The sequence below is a fragment of the Nuphar pumila genome, chromosome 2 (genome assembly GCF_984573655.1).
Source record: "Nuphar pumila chromosome 2, dmNupPumi1.hap1.1, whole genome shotgun sequence".
NCBI classification, from domain to species: domain Eukaryota; kingdom Viridiplantae; phylum Streptophyta; class Magnoliopsida; order Nymphaeales; family Nymphaeaceae; genus Nuphar; species Nuphar pumila.
Genome location: NC_143250.1, coordinates 2092931 through 2113693, shown reverse-complemented (window position 1 = coordinate 2113693; position 20763 = coordinate 2092931). Strand labels below are relative to the sequence as shown.

Here is a 20763-nt window from a genome sequence, read left to right as displayed (position 1 = left end):
AAACACTCCAATGGCAGAGTTATCTCAGATTGGTTAGGCGATCTTCCTTCAAAGTTGAGGAAAGAGATTTTAGAAATCTCACTTTTGTTCAGAAAGCCACGAAGAAAAAGAACCCTCTGATGAGAGAGAGAGAGAGAGAGGCAAGGTTGGTTTTTTGAACCTCAAAAATCACAATGGTATAATTTGGAACATGAGATCAAGCAAAACACCACCAAATTTATTGTCATGCTGCTAAGCCATTTGAATCATCACCTCTTCGAGAATGCTACTGGTCTCTTTGTAGCAAGATTTCGTCTGAGGAACACTGCGTAACTTGATTGCATCTTCCAACTGCCAATTCCAATGCGATTCAAATATTCAGAAAAAGAAAATCTAGCTTGGGTTTGTGGCCTCAAAAAAAAATTAGAAATTTTTTCTTGCGTCTTAGGCTCTGTTTTGGAGCTGGAGATGATAGGGGAGATGGTACTGATAAATACCACCTACACCCACAGGTGCTTGGGAACTCCATTTTGGGGGAAGAGAATCGTGTTGGGAGTGGATATGAGCCATTTTCAACTACATCCTCGCAAGAATGTTGTTGACAACTCCAGCCTCATCTCCCATTCTCTTCTCCACTCCCCATCAGTCCCCTCTCAACACCGGCTGCCAAATGGAGCCTTACTGTACGTGCCTTTTCAACATTATCAAATAATCTGTTGGCGAGATTGGTGAGGCCCTGTTTTTTATCTGCTGGAGCTGCAGTGATCACTTTGTCGAAATCGTAGTACATGAATGTCGATTTAAGGCGCAGAAACCTTCTTATGTATGCCCACGCATCCTGCTCTATGATATCTGCCATGCCCAGAAGATCAAAAGCATACTTCTTTAGTCTGTAGGCACTTCCCTTGGGTCCAACTTTAGCCATGTAAATGCCTTGCTTGAGAAACGAACGTGTTCCTGTCTCATTGGCTATATCTGCAAGCAAAGATTATGTACAATGTCTGTTAACAATTGGCTCAGGATTTACTTCTCTCAACAATTCATTAATTGGGTGCCTTGAATTGGGGGATTTGTGGATTCCACAACATCCTCCGCTGTTTGGAAGAAGTGCCTTGTGGTTTCTCAAACACTCTTTGCTGTTTGCGAGCAGTGGTGTTGGCAAAACATTGTACTGGTTATGAAGTCGACAAATCTAAAGTTACATTTTTAGACCAATTCATAAGAGGATGTTTTTGGCAACTCTATTCTGAACACCACATTCGGGCGAAACCATGTTTTGGCAACACAAGAAAATGGTGTTTCCATCCTAATGCAAAGCTCCCAAACAGAGATAATGCTGTAACCATCTAGTTTAGGAGACAGGTGACAAAGAAACATACTGTTTAAAACAGGAGGCAGAGTGTTTAGAGGGCCATCCAGCCAGAAGCGTCTTCCCTCCTCAGCTAGTGACATTCCTGCATTTAGTTGGCCAGAGAGTGTGACAGTGGCAAGGCTGAGTGCGGCAACCCTTCTTGTGAACTGCAAACCAGTGTCTTCTGAGTCTGGAAACTGAGCTTGTTTCTGTGCATAAATCTTTAGGCATTTGGGCCTTCTGGTGCTTATGAGCTTGTTAGGGATGATCCTACTTGCTTGAAGAACTGTTTCAGAAGCTCCCCTCATTCTTGCTTGGTACAGGGGCTGCTGAGCAAACCTCTTCTACCATGTCCAAATGAATGGCTGTCAGGCACGTGGGGGATATCCTTTCTCAGTGGTGGTGCAATACGAGGGCCCCCCTTTATCTCCTTTAAGCATTGGTACATAGAAAATTACACACCTTGTGTATATAAAAACAATATTTCCAGAAAAACAAAAATTTAAAAAGAAAGAAATTCACCGTTTAGCAAGAACAAAAATTTGTCCAATCATGCTCGATTTGGGCTCCATAACTAGCAGTAAATATATTCTCTATATATTTTGTGTAGTTGATTGAAGGGTTTGTCTTACAAGCAATAGGTTAAATCCCAAATCTTATTGATTACAGCTTTGAAACAATGTATTTATCTTATGAGTTACGTTGAGCTTGACAAGTTCAAATATTATTATTTTCTATTTAACAAATGTAAAATTAGCTGGTAGAGTTGGTGAGAATTTGCTCGACTTTTGGACGCTTCTTTCGTTCACGTATTCTATCCTATGGTTATGAAGATCTCTGCTGGAGAGCAACCAGCGACAAGTTTATGCTTCTCGTCATCCTGGAAGTTGGCAACTGAAACACAGAGAGGGGAAAACCAATCGAGTGTTCTTCTGAGAAATTCGCTCCTCACTCAGTAAATCAAATAAATATGAACAATCTTCCGTGGATTAACTCAAGATACTCTCCTACATCCTACCATGAAAAGGCCTCCTTTCTCTCATCCATTCGTTCTTCTATTGAGAAAAGCAGGGGAAGCCAAGAACCTCTCAAGAGGGAAGCAAATACACGCCAATGTGATTGTTTCAGGGCTTCGCTTGAACGCAGTGGACGTAACTCTTACTGCAATGTATGCACTCTGCGGCGAAATGGTCGTCGCCGAATCGCTGTTTGAGAAGATGGGTACTAAGAGTTCCTATGCTTGGAACTCCATGATTAGGGGGTATGCAACAAATGGGTATCCTGTGAAGGCACTTCACTTGTATAAAAGAATGGGTTGTGAAGGCATTTCTGCCGATAATTTTACCTACCCATTTGTGTTCAAGGCGTGTTCGTGCCTGTCGGCGATCGAAGAAGGGAGGAAGCTTCATCGTGATGCAAGAAATGATGGGTATGAATCGAATTCGTTCGTGGCTAACTCGATTTTGGATATGTATGTGAAATGTGGTTGTTTGAATGATGCAAGCCAATTGTTCGATAAAATGCCCGTGCGAACATTGGTGTCTTGGAACACTATGATCTCTGGGTATTTTCAGAATGGGCATGCTGAGGAAGCTTTAAGGATGTATGATATGATGGAGGATGCGGGTGTTGGGAGCGATGCAGCCACTCTTTCTGGTGTGTTGCCTGCTTGTGCGCAGTTGCAGAACTTGCAGAAGGGGAAGGAAATTCATGAATTAGTTGATTCCTTGGGGCTTGTTGAAGTCCTCTCAGTAAGAAACTGTTTGTTGGATATGTATGCAAAGTGTGGGTGTTTAGATGATGCACGCCAAATCTTCAATGAGATGCACATAAGAGATGTTGTTTCATGGACTGCCATGATTGATGGCTATGTCCAGCAAGGAGATGTTGGTGAAGCATTTTCACTCTTCTACCAGATGCAAATCTCCAACGTGAGACCTAATTCACTGACTATATCCTGTCTTCTCTCTGGTTGTGGAAGTGTTTCTTTCTCAAATTACGGGAAATGCATTCATGGTTTTTCAATTAGGAATGGTTTACACTCGGATGTTTTTGTAGAGACTGCACTGATCGACATGTATGCAAAGTGTGGGAATGTGGATCTTGGGCATCGAATGTTCATGAATACTTCTAGAAGGAGAACAGTACCATGGAATGCAATTATCACCGGGTATACACAGAATGGGCTCGCGAGCGAAGCTGTGAAACTTTTCAAGCAAATGCTTTTGGAGGAAGTGAATCATGATCATGCAACTATGGTGTCAGTTCTTCCTTCATATGCTAACTTAGCAGATTTACAGCAAGGAAAGAACATGCATTGCCATTTAATCAAAACAGGATTCAGCTCAGCCTTAGAAATTAGCACAGGGATCATTGGTGTATACACGAAATGTGGTAGCCTAGACTCTGCACGCAAGCTCTTTGATGGGATGAGTGAGAAGGATGTTGTCTCATGGAGTGCAATTATTTCAGGATATGGGATGCATGGTGATGGACAAGCTGCTCTTTCTCTGTTCCATCAAATGATCCACTCTGGATTAGATCCTAATGAGATCACCTTTACATCTACAATCCAAGCTTGTAGTCATGCTGGAATGTTGGAAGAGGGTTTGAACCTATTCAGCTTCATGGTCAAGAATTACAATAGGGAAGTATCCGTCGATCACTATGCCTGTGCCGTCGATCTGCTAGCTCGTGCTGGTCGGCTTGAGGAAGCACATGATCTGATCAAAAGAATGCCGTTCGATTCTAATTATGCAGTGTGGGGTGCCTTGCTCGGTGGCTGCGTGCTCCATGGGAACATCGACCTTGGGGAGTTGGCAGCATACCATCTATTCAAATTGGAACCTGAAAACACAGGAAACTATGTCTTGCTGTCGAATATTTATGCTGCGGCAGGGAGGTGGGAAGATGCAGAGCGGTTGAGAGGTTTGATGAGAGAAAGAGGGTTGAGGAAGACCCCAGGATGCAGTTTGATAGAGGTGAAAAGAGATATTTCATACCAAGCTGCAAACGAGTACTAAACCGAGAGGTTTCGGCTATTTTTCACGTCTAGACTCCTCACATACCTGTAGTGTTTCTTGTATAAAATGTAGGATCTGGGGGTACCAACCTGAAAAGTGAAAACCAAACAGTGTTTTTATTTGGTCAATTCTTCTCCATTTGCTTTAAGTGCCTTTAGTCATTCAGCCCCCCATGGCTAACTAGTCTCTCTTACTAACATGTCCTGCAGTCAAGCAATGCACATGCTCAGTTGTCAGAATTACTCTCTCAAACACAGCTCGGTTCTGTTTGGGAACTGGTAGCTGGGATGGTAGTTTATGCATTTGGAAGAGTGAGACCCTCTCCCTTTGTATTTGCACCAAATACTGCATTTGGTAACTACGTGGGCTGGATTTGGTTTCATGGACTCAGGTCATTGGGTCAAGCCCGGTGAACATTTAGCCTAGCCACAGCCGAAGCGTCAGGCGTTCTACCAAACTCATTGGGTTTTAATGGGTCATCAGACCGAATGGCCCTTGACCTAACAGACCCAGAATTGGGAGGCCATCGAAGAGATATAAAAAATATAACGCTAAATCATTCATTGACCTCATAAAAGTAGGTGAAGAAAAATATTAAGCATCGATCAAAGGGGAGTTTGTTTCTTTCCCTTTCGTATGAAAGCTCTCTTTCATAAGGAATACTCTTTCTAGGGTGAAATATCCCCAAATAATTTAGAAAAAAAGGGCTTCCCAATCATGGAAAACAACACCATTACTGGGCCCTAAACAAGTTTCCTTTGGCTGGTTGGAGCATCATTACCGTTAACCTTTCGGACGGATACCCCATAAAAGTGGCTACAGAAAATATTTAATTTAACCAATTGTAGGGCTTACCCTGTTAAGGGAACCCTTCCAGAAATTCTCTAAGGCCTAGGCCAAACCCAGGCCTCAGAGGGGGTTTGGAAATAGTTTTCAACCAGCAATTGACGCGCCTCGGTTTTACCTCACTAGCTGCGTCATTGCCCCAAGCGCAAAGATGCCTTATCACACCTCTCGTGCCCATTTTTATAATAATCTCAACCCCCTCCTTTCCTCCATCCCATCGATATGGGACTAAAAAAACGAAGTACAACACCCCTTCGCCTTCCCCAACCACCGCCTTAACGTGAAATAAACGAAAATCCTCATTCTTTCTTTACCGTTTGAGACACCTACACTTGGGAGTTGGGACTGTTCTCATGAGCAATGGCTTCCTTCTCCTCAAATCTATCAAAACACCCAACAAAAACCTCTATTTCTCTCTTACAGAGAGAATTAGAGAGTACCCAATTGCGTCTTTTCAATCTGGAGAGCTGCTTTCCAAACTGCCATCTTGGATATGTATGCTAAATGGGTAGCGTCTGAGCGTGCATAGCAAGTTTTTTAGGAGATGCCAGAGAGGATCTTGTTCTGTTATGAGTGCTAAGATTACAGGCTATAGACTTCATTGGAAAGGGAGGGGACTCTGAATCACTTTTTATGAGATGAAGCAGATTGAAATTAGACTAGATGGGGTTAACTAGCGCCTCGATTTGTCTCAGTGCAGCCATGCTAACTTGGTAGGTGAGTGTATTCAGCTCTTTTATCAATTGCAGAGAGAGTATTCTGTAATTCCTCAAATGGTAGCACTATGCTCAGATTTATACCAGATAATATTTTTCACTTGAAGGCTGATGGTGTTGGGGCCTATATTGCTCTTTCAAACATTTATGCATAAGACACAAGATGGAAAGATGTCGAAATGGTATAGGCAGGGAGACAGCAAACTCAAGAGATTTTCCTGGCGACAACTTTGTGGAATTAAGCCAAACAATCCATTGATTTCTGGTTGGTGACAAATCGCATCCTTCATATGGCAAACTAGTTGGTTTGGTGCTTTAAGATTTTCTTTTTCTTATTTTATAAGTTGGTGATTTTGAATCTGTCTTGGGATTGTTGAAGTGTGTGTTTTCAAACTTCGATCACAGTTGGTCACCAAGCTCCTTTTTGTTTCACATATAGCACAGGAAAGTGTTGGGTTTTGAATACCTCAATGGATGCAACGAAATATGGCTATGGCCACAAAAAATAAGGTTGAGAAAAAGAGAAACTTAAAAGTTTCACAAGTCTAAGTTGTTTAAATTTAATACATGGAGTGTGCATCCCTTGTCGCAAGTTCGAAGCCACGAGGAAACTAAAGAGGTAGGGGGGTTGGCTTGCTGGTTGTGAAAAGTGAGATAAACAGAAAAGAATAAGTGAAGAATGTTTTTGGAGAAAATCTGAGACCTGTGGGCAATTGCCGGCCTTATGTTTCAAACTCAACAAGTTGGTTATGAAAGCAGTTTCCAAGTCCCAAGCCCCAAAGGAGTTTGGCGTAGTGGGATGGGGCCTAGGCTGCTAGACAGGTGGTTTAGGTTCAAATCCTATGCGCGTTATCTCTTGCACAAGTCGAAGTTTGGTGACTCCCTAAGCGCAAAAAAGTAATCACATAACTTTTCGCGGTCAGGACAGTGTGCGGAGCCAGTGTGGCTAGGTCTCTAATCCCATGGGCAGTTTCTCCGTGTAAATATTAGGAAAAAAAAGTCCGAATCAATTTTTTTTAGTGATAAACATTCAAAGCAACAAAACTGTTGACTATGATGGTTTTCATTTGAAATCTGGGCTCTAGGATGGAAAGTGAGGCCTTTTTTCCTTTACATTTACACTAAAGGATGGTTTGACTTTGTGGCAAGAGACACATCTTAGAGGTATCGAACTCATGATACCCATTCCACTTGAAAGCTAAGCCAATTCATTTCTTTTCTTAACATTGTTTCCTAACTATCAAGCAAATAATTGCTCACGAGGGATCTGCACACTTGGATAGGTTGGTCTATTTAAAGTGTTCAAGTTGAATGATGTCATGAGTTTGACGCCCAGAGTATGCATGCACACCTTGCTAAATGCTTAGGGCTTTAGAGTTCGAGAGTTCGACACTTGGGGTGTGTGTCCTCCCTGGAAAACTCTCTCGTAGGCAGGGAGGAGGGTACTCATAGAGTTTTACACTGAGAATACAGACTCCGGTACGGCGTGATCAAAATGACACAGCTCGGTCCATATATAGTTGGACATCCAAACTATGGTAGTGGTTATTTAGCCAATGAAAAGCTATCCTCTAAGAGCAAGGTGAGAATACTTCTCACAAGTAGAAGGGGCCTTGGCTACTAGACGGGTGGTCAGTAGCGGGTGTCAACGGGTCGGGTTTGGTTTTAACACAGGTAGAACTATACCTGACCCCAATTTTTAGGTATGGTATCGGGTTCAGACCCAAGTGTATTCAGACCTACTATAAGAGAAACCATACCTAAATCTGATAAGAAATACATGAACCAGACCTGGGCCATACCTAGTAAAATACTATTTTTTATCATTTTTACATTGAAAAATTGCGGGTCTTAATTGAAACTTAGGTCGGGATTGGGTCTGGTATAAAATTTCACAAATTATACCTAGATCCATATATTAATCAGATATATATTCTGCACTGAACCCAGGTCTTAATCGTAACTCAGGTCAGGACCGGGTCTAGTATAAAATTTGTGGGTCTTTATCACCATACTTGGACCCTATAGGGTTTGGTACAGGTCGAGTCTGGATAAACCCGACCCTTTGGTTTCATTTACATGAATGTCAAACCTCTCGCATCATTAATGAGGGCAAGGGATGTGGCCTGTGATGAGTTGTGGAGCCTGATTCACTGTTTTTGCCCTTGCAGGAAGGGGGGTCTGGGGGCTCCCCCCGGCGCGGGTCCCGCTGCGCGGTCAACGGGCGGGGGTCCAGGGGGGCTCTGGGGGCTCCCCCCCCCCCCCCCCAGAAGAATTTTTTTTTGGGACTTATGTTTGGGACCCGATTTTCAGTGGATCCGACCCGATTTGGTTAGGGTTGTCGCCCTTGCCTTGTTTATATTCTTACTTTTCTTTCCGCAGCTTGTAACTGTTAGTTAAGAGTAATAATATTTCTCTTTGGGCGGCCGTGGTTTTTTACTCTCTCTCGGATTTGAGGAGAGGTTTTTCCACGTAAATCTGTGTTCTTGTGTTTTGTTTGATCGTTCTTGTTCTTTGTTTCCTTTTGGTTGTCTCTTGCTCGTGGTTTTCCTAACAGCCTGGTTTAGCCAAAGTAGGGCAACTCCCTAGGGGCAAGGGGTGCACCACAAATTTACACGATCGAGATACGTACATCTGGCTGAGCCAACACAACTAGGTCTCTAATCCTTAGGGTGGTTTTTCCATCCTTCATAAAAAAAAACATGGCACCTCTCAGCCCCGACGAGATGTTCAAACCGTAATAATGGTTTCTCCTTTATAAAACAAAAAGAACTGTCTAATAAATAATTGGATACTAACTTCATCTGGAAGCATAAGCTTAGGGCTGGCAAACAAACCCAGAAGCTCGTGACTCCGCTCATCATGAACTTGTTCATAATCGGTTCGTATAGCTGGCGAGCCATGCCACGAGTAGCTTGTGTACCTTAAAATATATATATATATATATATATATATATATATATATATATATATATATATATATATATATATATATGAGAAATGAACATATTAGGCCCATTCCTCCTTCTGCCCTATAGGTTATAAGTGTTTTATGATAGATCTGAACCATTAGATGTGTTTAGCATGAGCAATTTAGTGCAAAAAAATACTTAAAATTACTATTTTTAAATGGGCCTTACGAGACCTAACTAAAAAGGAGGTCTAAGAAACTCATTACTCCTTATATATATGTGCACTATATATTTTAAGTGTAATATATAAAGAAAAGAATGCATACATTAAAGCATATATATTTTATATATTATACTTAATAGTTCATATTTTATATTTTATGTATATATCTTTTTATGCAACCTTCTCTTTGTATGTATATATATATATATCCCATATGAAAAGTTTTTACACGAGCCAGTTCGCGTTCGACTCGTCTCATTCATGGATGAACCAAGCTGAAGCTTGGCTAGCCTAAACACGAGCATGAGCCGAGCTACGAGCTCCTTTCATTGGTAAACAAGCTGCGCTCGAACATGCCCTGTTCGGTTCGTTGAGCTCGTTTACCAGCCCTACGTAAGCTTATGGCTTGGAAGCATTAGTCATTTAATTAACTATATGTTTAGAAATGTGTCCACAAACATGAAAAAGAAAAAGGGCAAATAATTGGAGCTCCAAATCAATCATACATAAAATATGCAGTATTCATGTTGTTGAATTAAATGTTCACCACGGAAGAAGAAAAAATGCTTCTTGTTGTGATAAAAGCTAACAACAAGGTTTTATTTTCAAGTGTTTATGCAAATCCTTCATTCGATAATGGATATGTTGTGTACGCGCACATGCATAGGGCATTCTGTGTTATCGGTTCATCAATTGGGTCATGTTTGCATAGACCTCGTTTGTGGCGGTCATACTTTTCCTAATGGTTCAAGTTGAAACCAAGATTCACAGGCGTAGGTGCTACCATCATAGGATTCTTTTGGGTTGAATAATTATCCTTTTCCCTTTAGTAGATAAATTATCAGGAATGCGGGTATTGCACCACTAATATATGCTACACTAGGGACACACAATATAAAACAAAGGTACCTAAAAAAGTAAAAAGTCTCAGATATTTTCTTCTGTCCTCCCTGCTATCCTAGAAGAAAGAAAGGAGATCCCTATCTAATCTTTTAGAGAGGGTCCCATGCTCAACTTAATGCCAGGATAATTCAAAAGATTACAAATCACGAATGAGTTATGACTACATAAACATGGTGCCCATATGCCTGTGATCGTGATGTGGGTTTTAGAATTATCAATCAATTTGTGGGACAAGTTGCTTGATATATTGTTCAATCCCGGGCATACTTGTGGGCAATTGACTGGGACCCACCGAATAATGGGCCAAATAATAAGCTAAAGTAAAATTGATCCTGCCAATGAGAATTACGTGAACATTGTGTTCTATGAAGCTGTTATGTATATGCCAACTAGTTTTATCATCTGTTGTGGGCCATCGATTCAGCTTCAAGTTGGGGGTCTCAGTGCATCCAAGTTGTTGATTTTTGTAGAGCGGTGATCTGAATGATGACTCATCTAAGCTATATGAACACCATTTTCATATAACCACTTCTGGACGACAGAAAGAAAAACTATGGGTTGCTATTGCTTGGTTCTATCTACAACTCCCTCTATAAATTCCCAACCTTCTTGTGCCTGTCAGAGGTCTAAAGAATTTTGTGGGTTTTCATCATGGCGTCTCAAGAGCAGCTTCATAAATCAAGGGTTCTCAAAGTAGAGTCAGAGGAGTCTTGGGACTATTTCCTTTCTCAAGCCAAAGACCAATCCTGCTCTGTAAAACATTCTTTTGACTAGATATCATTGTGCCAACTTTTTTTCTTTTCCCCCTCTCCTTTTACTTTCCATTTCTTTGTTATGTTACTCATAATTTCTATTGATTTTCAGGTTGTGGTTCACTTCACTGCATCTTGGTGTGCACCATCCATTGCCATGAACCATTTCTTTGAGGAACTGGCCTTGAGTTATCAAGATATTCTCTTCCTCTTGGTAGATGTTGATGAAGTCAAGGTACCAAATATCTTCCAAACAAAAGAATCTCAAATGCTCTTGCCCACTAAGGCTCTGCTCATCTGGTATGGGAGATTTGCCAACTTTCCCAAGTTGGCAGGATGTCACAAGTTCAAAACCTACGAGTGTGCATCCTCAGCGTACTCCTTAGTGGGCGAGGAGGATCTGGGGTTTTATGCTAATGAACTCGATTAGCGAGGCAATTTTTCTCGAGTTACACAAAAACAACAATCTCAAGTTTTTTTTTTGTTTCAAGTAGTTTTTTTTAGTTATTTGAGTTCTATACATAAATTTACTCTGATACATAACATGCTGTTTTCTGACAGGGGGTTGCATCCAAGATGAAGGTAAAGGCTATGCCAACGTTTGTGTTCCTGAATGAGGCAAAGCAGTTGGCTGATAAGATGGTTGGGGCCAACCCAGACGAGATAAGGAGGAGGGTTGCTGCCTTTGCTCAATCTATCCGTGCACATAGATCAGATTGAATACGTATGAGATATGTTCTCTTGCTTGTCTTGTGTGGGACTGACTTGGAATGATGTAATATGTATTATGTACAGCTGTTTAGCACGTGTGGACTTGATATTTTATTTGTTTATTATATATATATATATATATATATATACTTTTGATAGCCAAGCTGGGGTTAGTCAGACGTCCTACCACCCTCCCTGGTTACACAATATATCATTGGGTTTTGAACTTGCAACGTCGCAACACATGGTGACGTGCACTAACAGCTCCTACCAAACAAGTGAAGCCCTAATTGGCACTTGGCAGCGTAAATATATATTCTTTTCTTGTATGTGAAAAACTTTGATTTTTTTTGTTTTTTATAGTTCTCTCGACCATACGTTGGTTGGCTTTCAATTGGTAAAACTTTTGAGGTTTCCCTGCTCATCAGGGGAGCTCACCCAGTTTCGACCTGGCAACAACGGATACTATCCTGGGTTTCGAACTTATGACGTCTCATCGACTTGCTGACATTCATATCAAACGAGCGAAAGCCCTTGAGAAGATTAAAAAATGATTGAAAGAATTTGTTTTATATTTTATATATAAAATATTTTATAAAGTAGGTATATAAAATAATCTGGCATCCCATATTTGCTCATTAAACAGGTTGAGGGTCTTTTCATTTTATTGTTTTTTGGACAAGTTAGGTTGTAACGTGTGCTACAAAAAAGTAATAGAGCTTCCAAAGCAAGCAACTGCGTGCATGTCCTTAATTTATTCATGAACCATTGACATGATAAGTATCCAGCACCACATGGTTTTGGTATGAGACCACTCATGTGTCAAAATCACATTTCCGTTTGTGTTTTGGCATGACTCCGTAGCCACCGATTCATCGTGCAATCAGTGGAGCCCACCACAACTTGCTCCTGACGTCATCAACAGCGGTTGCTGTTGATCCCTGGGGATGGACGGTGGTTATGCCAAGACACATAAGAGCGGTGATTTGCCATATCACTTGTTCGGTTCTCGAGCACAATGCCAAGAGCAATTTTATTTTTAAATTTATTATGATTTATTCATGATATTACTGTGATATTATCGAATTCTTAATTTCTTGACATGAAAATTTATATATTTTATGTATTTTAAATAGGGACCAGTTATTTTTCGTGGGTTTCTTGTGAAAAACACTTTTTAAATACACCACGAGATTTTTTCTTGCAAAAAAATTCAGATAATAAGATTTATGGCACTGCTTCCAAACCAATCAAAACCGAGTCCGTGTGCAATATGATTGCACAAAAATTTGTGCATTAAGCACTCCCACCTGACAGGCACTGTCTCCAAGATAGAGGGTGATAGGTGAATTATGCACCTGTCTTTTCACATCAAAACCATATCCCCATACTGAATGCATATTTCCATGCTTGAATAAGAATCATATTAGATTTGGGCTCCAATTTGAGCTTAAGTCTAATCAAGGTCGACTAATAACTAGCCATACTTAGCAATACAAAATGAGAGTGGATTAGGTCAGGGTTATCTTTGACAGTAATCTGTTAGGGCTCCCTCTGTTGCTCTTCATCCATGTGATGGATCCAGAATGGACTGGTTGAAAATAAAGCTAAATAGTGGTGTTTGGAATTTGGATGCCATTCAAGATAAGGATGAAACGCATCAAAGGGTACCCTTTACCTGATCTGCTCAAAATTTTAAAATCAAATGTGTACACCTGTAGCCCCAATGAGGGAGGATCAGGTGCCATGTGATGGCACACTTTTAGTGCGCGCTGCATCTAATCACCCGCCATCGTTTCTTGTGCCCAACAACTAGGGGTGGCAGGCATACCTCAACACGGACCCGACCCATTTATTAAACGGGTAACCCGACACAACACGGTTAACCCATTTAATAAATGGGTCGGGTAAACGGGTTGGTGGGCAGGTTGGCGGGCGGGTCGGTGTCAGGTAAACGGGTTGGTGGGCGGGTAAGGTTTGGGTAAATGGGTTGACCTGCCCACCTAACCGGTTTATTAAACCGGTCAGCCAGGTTAGCGGGTTGGCATACCCCTACAAGATGGAGGGTGATCAGGTGCAGCCAAAGTATGCCATCACGTCACATGATTTGTTTTTCTCAGTACCAAAGGGGTTTGGTGTGGTGGCTAGGGGTGCGTTAGGGTTTTATGCGGCAACTATGTATATATGTTGAATGGGAGTTTGGATATGGTTTTATTGGACCTTATGAGCCTGATGCATTGTTTTCAGATATCGTTCTTCAAATATCCAAATGCATATTCAGCTTGGATTCAAATCAACATTTTCTGTCAGATCTGCATTGAGATTTAAATCAAATCCAATCTTTTTTGTTCTTTATATGTAAAACACGTTTAAGTCTATTTTTATTGGATATAGTATTGTAAAATTTCGACTCTACGTAGTCAGGCCTAGCTTGGATTTGGATCCGACTGTCTGTCATTAGTCATCATGATTGATCTCTTCTATGAGAAAGGAAGATCAGGTGCAATATGATTTCACACTTTTGGTGTGTTTGCACACCTGATCACCCTCCATTTGCTGTTGCCACACAAGTGCCAGGATGTATCCCAAACATTCAAATGTGATTTGGAATCTCATGCAATTGAGAGAATGAATCTCATTTACACAGCTAACCAAATAGGGGCTGAGCCAGGGTGAGTAGAAATGCACTGTAAAAAAAAAAAAAAAATCTATGACAATATATATATTGAATACTAAAATAAATTAGAAAAAAAACACAAAAAATCATCAAACCATAACATAAACTAAAGATGAAATTGTGATTATTGTTATTTAAAAAATAAATATATGCTAATTGAAACAAAAAAAAACTAAAATTATCAGATGCTAATTGAAACAAAAAAACCTTAAAATTTTAAGTTCTAACCAAAGTCAATGATTCATTCTTCATGTTTAATGCTAATTAAAAAGAAAAAATACATAACACCTTAAAAGCATAATCCAAAATTCATGTCATTTAAACAAATACAAAATTGAAACCTTAATTCTCAATTCATTAACTATGCATTTATAATAATCAAGCATGTAGAATCATTCTTAATGTTAATTAAAAAAATAAAAATACCTAAAGTAAATATTCATCTTATTTAAAAATAAAATAAAATAAAATAAACTAATGCTATTCTAAAAACATAAAAATCTCTAAAATCTAATTAAATATTTATGCTATTAAAAAAAAAAATGAAAACCTCAATCCTAGCAAACATCACTCATAATATTCATACATAAGCTAATTGAAAAAAATAACAAAACCCCTAAAATTTTAATTAAAATACAAAATGTGGATCATGGCTAATATTGATTAAAAAATACCAAAATAAGTAATTAATATCCATTTCAATAAAAACCTAAATGCTAATTGAAAAAAAATGCACAAAAAGCCCTAAACCCTATTTATTGAAATGCAAATATTTAAGAAAAAGCAAATAAAAAACCTAAATCTTAGTACTAACCAACAACATTTTTTATTTCATATGTTAATTGAAAAAATCACAATAAAAAACTAATTAAATATTAATTAAAAAAACACAAAAAACTTGAATCATAAAAAAGAACATGAGAAAAAAATAAAAGAAATTGGATGGCAGATTAACGGGCTAGGGCATCCGCCTGAGCAGAAATAAGAGAGAGATCGAGAAGACTTGGTCTTGTCGCATTGAGGTAGCGATGTGTGCGGTGCGCCGAAAGCTGCCTTCGGACTAAGGCCAATTTTTGTATCCCTTCGAAAGTTTGAGTGAGGTGGACCATGGATGGTGGCCCATAGCCGATGGGCTTGTCACATGTGCCCTATGGTTGTGGGGTTGACGAAGGGGCACAAAAAAAGTAGAGAGAGAGAGGGGGGTTAGGGAGTTAGAGGAATGGAAAGAGAGAGGTGGGCCGGGGGAATAAATATATATATATATATATATATATATATATATATATAGAGAGAGAGAGAGAGAGAGAGAGAGAGATATCAACATTACGACCGGTTCAACAGCCGTTGAAACCGACAAACAAGACAAAGAACACATAAGCCAAAAATAGACACAAAATACAGATAAAACCGAGGCGATCAGTCCGGATCCAGAGGAGGCCTTAGCGGCAAGTGGCGTTGAAGATCCGGAAGGCATATGCGTAACGATGGGTATACATCCGCCAAAATATAATTTACTAACTTGTTGAAATTAACCGGGGTCTGCCTGAAAATAGCATTGTTGCGCGACATCCAAACGGCCCACCAGGAAGAGAGCAACCAAGTTCTCCAAATGATCCGCCAACGTTTACATCTACGAACTGGCTGGGGTCCCCACAAGAGGTCTACAGCGAATAACTCCTGGCGCACAGACACAACCGGTTTATTCCAGGTAACCTTAAAGATATCTTGAAAGACCTGACATTGCCAGAATAGGTGCAACGCAGATTCCTCGACCCTCTCGCAGAGAACACATTTACTCACAATACAGAAACCTATAGACTTGAGGAAGCTATCCGTCTGCACCCGATCATGCACAATAAGCCAAGCAAGGAAGTGCGCTCTCGGAGGAGGACCTTTGCCCCGGATAATTCTCATATGGAACCAATTCACACCGGCCGGAAGGAGAGAAAGGTATGTGTCTTTAGTGCGGACGGAGCCATTATGGGTGATCGCTCTACAAAGGAACTGGCTCTGAGCGACGTCGTCGCCCTCACCACCCCACACAGCAGACCAAGCTTGAATCCACGATCTCCGCAGATGCGAAATGGGCGACCTAATTGCGTGCTGACCCCCAAACAAAGACTCCACTGATACATATTTAGCCTGAAGGAAATTCGCACAAGGGGACCCCGATTGATGTGCAAGCCAACTTTGCTTAACAACCAGAACAATACTTCTTAACCTAGGGTCCGAAATCCCCAAACCCCCTCTATTCTACGGTAGCCTTATCGTTTCCCAACCCACAATGTGACGTTTTTTATTGTTACCTTTCTCAGACCACAGAAACCTGGTCAATACTCTAGAGAGCTTCTTATTGATCCCCACAGGCATAAGGAACATAGACATAATAAATTCTAGCATCGCATTTAAAACATGCTTGATGAGAGTAAGTCTGCCGGCAATCGAAAGGTAGGAGGCTTGCCAAGTCAAAATTTTAGTCTGAACCTTTTAGAGAGTGGCGTTCCAAGCAACTGATGGAATCCGTGAGAGCTGAAGCGGCAGACCAAGGTAGGAGAAAAACTTATCCGAAGTGGCACACTGAAAGATCTTCTGCCCAATGGCCTGCATATGCGGAGGAACATTGATCATGGGCATGCAACACTTATCATTGTTTAGCGAGAGGCCCGACATCGATAGGAAGAAGAGGATGATGAGCCTGACTCTTAACATCTGTTCGATGGATCCAACGCCGAACACAATCATATCATCTGCGTAAGTAAGAATATTGCTCTGGAACTCCTGAACTCCTAGTGGCTTAATAAAACCACACCCCACGACCCTCTTGAGCAAGACTACAATGCCTTCAGAAACGACGTTAAAAAGTAGAGGAGACACGGGGCATCCTTGCCGAATACCACGCCCAACCTTGAACTGCTTACCACAGGCCCCGTTAATCTGAATTTGGGATTGTGCATTAGTTACCAACTCACGCACCCAGCTAGAGAAGCACCGACCAAATCCAAACTTCTCTAACATGTGAAAGAGGAAAGGCCAGTGCACCGAGTCATACGCTTTGTGGAAGTCAAGTTTAAGAGTAAAGAACGGCCTCCCACTGGACTTCATAGAGTGAACTACCTCTGTGGCCAAAATAAATGAATGTTGCAACCGTCTATGAGGAATGAAGGCAAATTGAGCATCTGAAAGATCTGATTAGCGACAGATCGCATCCTGGTAGCCAATACCTTGGTGATGATCCGATAGATTCCCCCTAAGACCGAGATAGGACGGTACCGCGCTATGTCCACCGACGTAGCGTCTTTCGGAATAAGAGATGCAATGGTCAGATGATAGATAGATGGTAACCGACTGTTGCAGTGGAACTCAGCGAACATACTCAGAATATCACCCTTAACACACGTCCAAAAGGTGCGATAGAAGTTCACAGAATAACCATCAAAACCAGAGGGTTTCCACCCGGACAAAGCTGTAACTGCCGCAAATATTTGCTCTTCCGAAAAGGGCACTTGCAAAGACTTGGATAACGCATGGTCGAAGCAACGAATGAAGTCCGTACCCATCGACCCACCGGCCGAGGGGTTTCTGGCATAAAGCTTGATGAAGAAATCAATCACCGCTGGTAGAACCTGATCCCCATAGTGGTAAACACCTTCAATGCATATGGAAGGAATGACATGCCTACGATGCCTATGAGAGGCAACAGAGTGAAAAAAGCGAGTATTTCTGTCACCCGCTTTAAGCCAAATAGCACGAGACCGCTGCCTCCACCGGATCTCCTCTTTCATGCGCCATGACCGTAAAAGCAGAGTCAGCTCTGCAGATCTAGCATTCAGACAGGCAATACCTGAGTTCGACATGGAGGCTGAGTCTGAGAGAGACTGGTGGATCGACGATAGCTCACGCTCCCAATCCTCTATATGCTGAAATTTACTGATATGCCTCGAGATAAGCCATGATTTAATTGCTCGAGCCAAGCGGCAACACTTAACCACACAACGAGTAGCCGCCCTAGCTGCGGTGCACGAGCCACACCAAGATAGACGGACTACAGACTCAAAATCTGGCTCTGTGATCCACCATTGCTCAAATCTGAATTTGATGTGGCGGGAAAAACCATGCCCCCATCGGATGAGCAACTGACTATGGTCAGAGACAGATGGAGGGAGAAGACAACATGAGAGGTCATGTAGCGAGGCCAGCAGAACAAGAGAGACGAGAACACGGTCAAGCAAGCGGTAGCATGAGCGAGCGCAACGATTGGACCAAGAGAAAGCTTCACCATGATGCGGAACAGAATACAGTTGGTTCGATTGAATGAAACTTTGGAACCCAAGCATAGAAGCCGAGCAGGAGATGGGATTACTCGAGTCGGAGGAGGACAACAGACAATTGAAATCACCCATGATGAGGTGCTGGTCCCCGAAAGACAGAAGGATCCTATTCAGGTCCTCCCAAAACTCCTCTCGATGGCTCGGACGGTGCGGACCGTACACCATGGTGACCACTGCTGGCATCGGCTTAGCTGGAAGGGGAATGACGACGGATAGAGAAAACGTGCCTTCATCAAGCTGGTAGACTCCAAGGGACGGCCTCCCAAGGACAAGGATACCGCCTGCAAATAGCAACGATGACTTGAAGAAAGAAACTGCGTCACGCCAGATCTCAGATACTACTGAGCGACAAACCTCTGCCATCTTGGTTTCACAAATAGCGACAAGATCAGGGTTTTCCTGTCGGATCCAACTAGCAAGGAACATGCGCTTTTGGGGGCAATTCAAGCCCCTGATATTCCAGCATAGAATCTTCATGTCAAGAAATCAGGAAATCCCCGCGGAGAGCGGATCCGCGCCGAACGCCTTGGAGATACCCCAACCTGAGATGCAGAGACCTTCGAAGACCGTCGCCTACCCCTAAGTGAGGCGCCCTCTCACCCCGACCGAGAGCTCTCTCCGATCGTCGACGAGGACAGCGCAGAGACTGGAGGAGGATCAGAGGCACCAACGTCCACCAACGGCAAATCCTCGATGATAGCAGCGAACGACTCCTCCATCATGATAGAGATGTTGTGTAACTGCAACTAAGAGAGCGATAGATGAAGACGCCGAGCTGCTACGTCCACTGAACAACCCAAAAAAGAATATAGGTGGTTGCATTGAGAATACTGATCGACCACTGAAGACGCTTGCTGAACGGGAGGAACATCTTGCCCACCGAAACCTGACTCCCTGAGTGGATGTAGCACGATAGGAGATGAGTGTGGTCCAACAGCTGCGAAGGAAGGGGGTGTAGGGATGAAACTGCATGAAAATCGACATAACGGATAGGGACAACAACGATCACCGATAGCCGACACCACGAACGAGGACCCCTCTACGAGCAAGCAACGTATACTAGGCGGGGCCAGATCACCATGCAGACGCCGATAGGAAATCCCCACAGATACTACACACGTCGAGATCTGAGTCGATGACCGAGGCAAGCACACCCGACCAGAGCAAACCTCGATAGAAGGAGAGACGCCAAAGCCCCTAGCCCTAGAAGCCACCGAGACGCCAAGGCCCAGAGCTCTCGTTGCCACTAAAAGCAAGGATGCATCGCACCAATCAACCAGTCTCCGAGCCCTCAAAAACCAGTTGGGGGGCAATCGAAGCCTAACAGGCCTGATAACATCGCCCGACCCCCCGCAAACGAGCCCACTGCCTCAAGACAGCTCATCAATAGGGAGTGAAACAAAAGGATGATAGTCGCAAACACCACCCCCCAGACATGCCCCAGCTGCCCAAGCACCTCGGGGCGCCCCCCAAAGGCACCAATCCATACCGGCTCTCGAGTCCCTCAAAAGATAAGCGACGAAAGCTGACAACAACATGGGAACTGAACGGGGCAGATAAAAGCTGCATGCAGGCCCCAAGAAAGGCTGGATAGTACGCTGCAACATATAAGCCGGCACACGAAACTGAGGACCATCATGGAAAAGACCCACGGGCGATATAGCCTCGAAAGACGAGCGGATAGCGTTCCGCGACCCCTCAGAGATCTCAGCTTGGCACGAGAGCCTAGCAACGACCGAAGACGGCGCCACCAAGGCCAAATATAGCAACGATCCTCGAGCGATGCTAAACCCACGCACCCTCCCATTGCAAGAACACCTAGCACGAGGGCGAGGGAAAGCGAAGGGGCAACCCACCATTCTCCTAGCCTCAAAGATGCTTCGGGTAGCAGAGAAGGGGTTAGCAAAGGAAAAAAGACGCCTGCTAGGAGAGCTCATAACACCCTCAAATCCCACTGAGCACCTAGGCGACCTCCCATACTTGCAAGAAACACAGAAAGGAGACCTCGAACATCCGGCAGCGTCACACGAGGGCGCATAGACATGCAAAGTATCGCATGATCCAGGGGGAGCGAATTGTGCTAGATGATCACCTTGCCGGACCCGACTCGAACCAAGCATAAATCGCTTACCCGTGAACGACTTTGGGCATGACAGCGGCATACGCGTTGGCACCCTTGATTGGGTCACTGCTCCAATCCAGGTCAGGGTGGTCACTGCCCACTTAGGCTCGGGTGGTCACTATCCACCTTGACCCATTACCCCCTTGGGGGGTTTTCTGGGTCAGGGTGGGCAATCATCTCATAAGCTTATTAAAATCAACATTCACTTCTTCACTTAGCC

At 42.7% G+C, this 20763-nt stretch overlaps 3 protein-coding genes and 1 non-coding gene across 5 annotated transcripts; 2 read left to right on the top strand and 2 right to left on the bottom strand.

Annotated features, from left to right (window-relative positions):
• Positions 1-139: 139 nt before the first annotated feature.
• Positions 140-5348, bottom strand: LOC149844433 (photosynthetic NDH subunit of lumenal location 3, chloroplastic-like). Of its 2 annotated transcripts, none has more exons than XM_089997214.1 (4): positions 5318-5348; positions 1359-1760; positions 795-954; positions 140-330 (listed from the first exon to the last, which is right to left on the bottom strand). In XM_089997214.1, exons 2-4 carry the CDS (start codon positions 1636-1638, stop codon positions 249-251), a joined length of 522 nt encoding a protein of 173 aa, XP_089853340.1. In that variant the 5' UTR covers positions 1639-1760; positions 5318-5348; the 3' UTR covers positions 140-248. The 2 variants fall into 2 exon arrangements, with proteins under 2 accessions (XP_089853340.1, XP_089853339.1); XM_089997213.1 differs by having other exon boundaries at positions 671-954; positions 5318-5341.
• Positions 2350-4467, top strand: LOC149844434 (Tetratricopeptide repeat (TPR)-like superfamily protein). Its single transcript, XM_089997162.1, has one exon. The coding sequence runs from the start codon at positions 2350-2352 to the stop codon at positions 4351-4353; it is 2004 nt and encodes a 667-aa protein (XP_089853288.1). The 3' UTR covers positions 4354-4467.
• LOC149844432 (U4 spliceosomal RNA) lies at positions 5212-5352 on the bottom strand. Its single transcript, XR_016430693.1, has one exon. It is a non-coding gene; the product is annotated as a U4 spliceosomal RNA (small nuclear RNA).
• A 5215-nt stretch (positions 5353-10567) lies between these two features.
• On the top strand, positions 10568-11528 carry LOC149844431 (thioredoxin-like protein CXXS1). Its single transcript, XM_089997212.1, has 3 exons — positions 10568-10706; positions 10818-10940; positions 11267-11528. The coding sequence occupies exons 1-3, from the start codon at positions 10605-10607 to the stop codon at positions 11423-11425; spliced, it is 384 nt and encodes a 127-aa protein (XP_089853338.1). The 5' UTR covers positions 10568-10604; the 3' UTR covers positions 11426-11528.
• The last annotated feature ends 9235 nt before the right edge of the window (positions 11529-20763 follow it).